Source organism: Sceloporus occidentalis, unplaced genomic scaffold (assembly GCF_023333645.1).
Source record: "Sceloporus occidentalis isolate IW3139 unplaced genomic scaffold, rSceOcc1.0.p SCAF_8, whole genome shotgun sequence".
NCBI lineage: Eukaryota > Metazoa > Chordata > Lepidosauria > Squamata > Phrynosomatidae > Sceloporus > Sceloporus occidentalis.
Window position 1 is genome coordinate 46,269,656 of NW_028316988.1, and position 5,391 is coordinate 46,275,046.

The window sequence follows — 5,391 nt, forward strand, 5'->3', positions numbered from 1 at the left end:
ATCAACAGGGAAAAATTCCTTCTCGGCTCCAATTCAGGCAACCAGCTCAGCCTGCACTGCCAACTCAAAGGGCGGGTGAGACGTTGTTCCTCAACAAGGCCTGACCAGGATCCAAAGGGACCCCCTTGTCAGGTCTACCTGCCTCAGGTGTATCAGATCATCTGTTTCTGGGTTGTACCACTTGTTTTATGATTAGAGTTGTAGTCTAGAATTGCTTAGAGCAGTATTTTTTCTCTCCTGTGGAGTCAATCCTGTATTCTGAAGGGGTACAGCCCAAACACAGATGGCACTGAGTACCTCCTAGCACTATGCCTATTATGCCAACCAGGATGGCTGGCATTGCTGTTGTCTTCTCCACCGATCTTTACGACGAACCTGTAAGGGGAAAAAAAGAAAGAGATGCATTATGCACAGAGCTCAAAGGACAAAAGAGGGGACAAGGTAGAACAGTCAGAAGCCACCACAAGACATCTCACATAGACACACATACGCAAACGTACAAGAGAATGGCACAATCAAACAAGACACACGTAGGCAGAAGAGCAGGAATGACGATGCCATACAGAGGATGCCACACACGGCGACTAAAGGATGCCCACTTACCAAATGTTGTGTCCAGATTTCTCCCCCTTCCTTCTTCCCAATGTTTGGTGTCTCTTCTGGTGTTGCGTTGCCTCCTATAACATTATAGGAGGGTAAGAATAGGCATTGCTCAGCGCATTTTTCTAGTCGCCTCTCAAGAGCCTCGCCCTTTGAGAAGCCAAAGGCAGCTGAGCCATGGCTGGGAACTCAAAGGCTGAGCTGGGCTCTTGCTCTGCAGGCTTTTAAACACATGAGGTTGCATTATGACACGGGGAGAGGAGGCCATTGTGAGTTGCAAGGCAGTTGAAAGTGGGAAGCTGATGGCTTTCAACAATCTAGAATCTTCTGTGCAACTGATGGCCTTCTGTCAGCAAAAGGGGTCAGAAAGGCATGTTGAGAGAAGACCTGAAAAGGATTGAAGGGTGTGGGAAGAAGACTAACAACTGTATTCCAATGCAGAGAGATCTTGTAGCACCTTGGAGCCTAACTAAAATAAAGAAGTTGGCAGCATTTTGTAGGCTTCAGTCTACTTCCTCAGATGCATTTAGTGGAAAGTGCATTTATATTGACCCCACTGGTCACTTCTCTCCAGGATGAAAAGGTGCTATTGTTGAGCACCCTTTGGGTTCGGCCGGTCAACCAGTCACAAATCCATGTAACTGTTACTTTGTCTATCCCACATTTTACAAGCTTGTTTGCAAGATTTGATTCCTGTATTTGCAAAACACAAGGCATTTTCATGACACACAAGACAAACCAGCTCTCAATTGGCACGTATTAATGGATGACTTTTGGGAAGGACATAACCTAGCTTTCTGCACAATGTTAGTTAGCTCTACATCTATACAGAGATCTAATTCTCTATACTGAGAATAATTCAGATGGAAATGTTCATCCTCTATACTGAAAACGGTTTAAATGGAAAGTTGGGGGGTTTCAAAGGCAACGTGCCGTTTCATCACAGGTTGTTCTCCAACTCCATCTCTAACTTTCTATTCCCAGGCAAAAGGGATTGCAGGTTCCGCTGATGGGATCCAAGTCCTTTTGCTGCAAAACATACTCAGTTCACTTTCATTATTGAGCAGTTCTTCCCCTTTCCAAGGCAGTTCCGCAAATCACCAGTCACTTAGAGGAGATAAATTCAGTTTAGACCATTGCACAATATATATTTAACGTCACATATCCTCTTTTAGGTTTGCTGTCACCGAAGGAAGGAACGTCATTTTTTCCACGGGTGGTGACTTCTGTCGGGAATGTATTAAAGCAAGCAAGGAGAGCAACATGGCTTGCCAGGCTAGGACTATGCTCCGAAGGCCTTTGAAATCCAGCGAGTAAGGACTGCTTTGATTCTGTTTTGCTGATGTTTCCATAGCTGATTTTACAGATTTTGCAAAGGTATGTCATTGGCTTTTCTCACTGTTGCATTTAAAATAGAATTAAAACAGCAACGACAAAACCGTTCACTGTATTTTTAGTTGGCACCCTGTTTGTGACATATGCAGTTCACCTATGTATGTCTTTTTGGGGATTTCGTTTAGGTTGGTATTCTCCTTCTACCCTTTGCAGTGACCCAAACCCTGTTCCTGGACTCGCTATTGAGTAGGATTGCCAGACTGAAGAATGGAGAAGGTTCCTCTACCATTAATAGTTTTAAAGGAAAGGGAATTTCAGCAGGTATTGTTTGTTGTTTGCATTGCAAGCAACACCTGCTGAAATTCACTCTTCTGTACAAGCATGAAAGATACAGGAGCTCTCTCCAGGTTTCAATATGGCAACCCTTTTAGCCACTGCAGTCCCCTTGGACATTCTATGGCTAATGTAGGGAAGGCTCGGGGAACCTTCTGGGTATGTCCCTATAGACAGGCCCAGTATATTTATATTACCCATTGAGCTTTCCAGACCCTGGCAAATCTCAGTGGGTGATATCTACCTATTAAGCTATAGCTTCTCTGATCTGCTCTGCTCTCTGCCAGCCATGGCCACATAGCCCGAAAAACCCACAAAAAACTATGGATGCCGGCCATGAAAGCCTTCGACTTCACAATGAGTCTGGACATTGTGGAGAGGAAATATGTAGTTCCACAAACATGGGGAGTATTACACTACACTTGTACCCTACTGGGGTTCAGCCATGTTTGCTCAAAATCAAGGCAGAGGAAGGAACTGGTGAAACCCCCTCTTAGTATGCTTTGACTAAAAATACCTCTATGAAATAGTCTGTACATGTGAAACAACCTGAACCTAAACCTGCTTAACTTCCAAGATCAGACGGGATCTGGTGCCTTTAGGCCAATTAGTATGTTAATTTTACATAGAAACGCATGGCTCATTTAACTGGAATCAGTACTTTCATTTGGTATTTAGGCAGAATGCAGAATTGTGAGTAGATACTTCCTGACTGTCAATCCTTCACGGATTTTGACTGTCCATTACTGAAACTATGACAACATGAATTAATGTAAGTTATTGTAAGAATGAACCTGCCTGGTACATCACAAAAATGATGCTTATGCTTTGCTTGTGTGCTTGCTGTATTGTTTTAGAGATGTTTTAATTTGTAATATTGATGTTTTAGACTGTATCCCATTTGGCAGGTTTTTATTCTTAGTTCATTATGATTTCTACTATGTAAAGCACTGTGCAAATTCTACAGCGCTCTATAAATAAAATGATGATGATGATGATGATGATGATGATGATGATGAATATGACCTCTCTGTTTTTCTCTGTTTTTCTTTTAAAGAAAGAACCCATTCTCCAGCAATTTAAACTATCTCCATTCCATGTAGAGATGCTGGCAGAAAGCTTTCTCACTGGCATTGCCTACACAGCGGAGTTGCCCAAATCTCACTGCTGTGTGGGAGCAAAATCCACAGGAGGGGAATCCTGGAAAGATCAGTTGATAGATGATCAAGACATCTATACAGAATCTAAGCGGGTGGCTATTGAAAAGTTGGTGGTGACATATTGTGAGATGGAAGTGGATCAAGATGCTAGTTGGCAGAATTCGATTAAAAACCCACCTCTTACAAATGGATCTAACAATCTCCCTCTTTCAGCTCCCCAGCCTATAGCCAGGAGAGAGCAGCACTGTGAAAAAGAACTGGATTTGTACAGATCTTGGTCCTGCCAAAGCCTTTATCAGAACTATCCCGATCTCCGTATTAGAGGCGACCACATCGCTGACCATACTTGTGATTCAGGTTGCATCATAGACCAGAGTTACAATGAGCTACCTGCAGGCCCTGTTCTGTTGTCTAAAGATATCCCATTAGGTTATTCCTCTGTGAATGAATCTCTGCAGAAATCCAGGGTGATAAAGTTCTGGCGTGGAGAGGAGACCGGAGAAAAAAGCCTGGTTCTCCATAAGGAGCCCCTGTCCAATTCGATGCTCAACAACTACATGGAGACGAAGGTCCAGGAATTCTATAAGCAGTTTTTGGAAGAGAAGCTGACCAGGTGCAATTCCCTCAACCACTTTGTGACGTCAAATTTGCTGATGAGTAACATCAGTGAGCTGCCCCCCGAACAACACAACGAAGCGTCCAAGGCTCTCTTGCAATCCTTAGCCCTGTTTGGTTTGCAAAACCCCGGCAGTGGAAACAGCGATGAATTCAGCACTCCAAATTTACAAATCTCGGCTCTGCTTTGCAAAAAGAAATCTGCTACTGTGCAATCTGCTTCATAACGGAAAAGGATTGGTCCTTATAAAAGATGAGTTGAAGCAGAATATCTTTAGCTAATGTACTGGTGCGTTCCTCTTTAAGGTGCCAAAAACGTTTTCTACCAAGCCAATGACAGATTCACAATAGCACTGCCATTTGGATAGTTGGTTGCAAACCTTCAGCTCTTGTGCCTTGATCATCACAAGGCTATTTTGCAATAAATGCAAATATTAGACACTAGTAATGTTTTCGAGTCAAAAGCATTCAACTTCTTCTTAGTGTGTGAATGTCTGCTTAAAGCTTACTGCAAAAGTGTCAATTAAACATTTGATTTCCGTTGTTCACTTTCCTCCCAGTTTATTAAACTAAAATGAGGGAGAAGTTTTCACACTACACAGTTATAGCACTACACTGCTGTATCCCAAGGAATCCTGGGATTTTCAGTTTAGGAAGGGATATGTAGAATTTTCAGTGAGAGAGAGCTCTAGAAGCTCACCAACTACAAATCCCAAGATCCCCGAGGATTTGCCATGGCCATTAAAGTGGAATCCTAGTGCTATAATTGTGCAACGTGAAAGGACCCCAGGGTGAAATTGCACAAAACGCACGAGTCCAGTTACTAAATTTCTGTGCTTTAGGACATCAGTTTCTCTTTAATATTATAACAAAGGAACGATATGCAGGGTAAATGGAAGGAAATATGTTCATTTCAATAACAGCTATGTACATGTAATTTCAGTAGTATATTAAAAGGAAGACCAGATTAAGCTACTTCTGGATACAAAAGTTTGCCAAACTGAATTCCACATGCTTTCCCCATAGATTTTGATCTTCTGTTTTAGAGTTTTCTGTTTGCAACTTAGTGCATTCACAAAATATATATATATATATATATATATATATATATATATATGTAAATTTCATATCAGATTATACTTTGAATCTACATGTCTAGCATGGCCGAAAGATTGGATTACCTTAGAAAATAAAAGGATGCTAGAACTGGAAGGGCCTGAACTAAGATTTGGGTGGCATGCATATCTCTGGTAGGGGAAATTTAGGATGATTGTGGGCTTCAAAAATCATCATTAGGAGAGCATTGCTGGGCAAGAAATGTAGGCTGCAATGTTCAGCTAGATATTCA

The 5,391-nt window shown here is 42.1% G+C and overlaps 1 protein-coding gene across 1 annotated transcript; it reads left to right on the top strand.

Moving 5' to 3' along the window:
• The first annotated feature begins 1,800 nt into the window (after positions 1-1,800).
• Positions 1,801-4,520, top strand: LOC149308830 (TLR adapter interacting with SLC15A4 on the lysosome-like). Its single transcript, XM_089537182.1, has 2 exons — positions 1,801-1,977; positions 3,326-4,520. Exon 2 carries the CDS (start codon positions 3,374-3,376, stop codon positions 4,268-4,270), a length of 897 nt encoding a protein of 298 aa, XP_089393308.1. The 5' UTR covers positions 1,801-1,977; positions 3,326-3,373; the 3' UTR covers positions 4,271-4,520.
• Positions 4,521-5,391: the final 871 nt, after the last annotated feature.

Bases quoted from the DNA above. Each gene is read 5' to 3' on its own strand.
- LOC149308830 (XM_089537182.1), top strand. From the start codon at position 3,374: ATGCTGGCAGAAAGCTTTCTCACTGGCATTGCCTACACAGCGGAGTTG.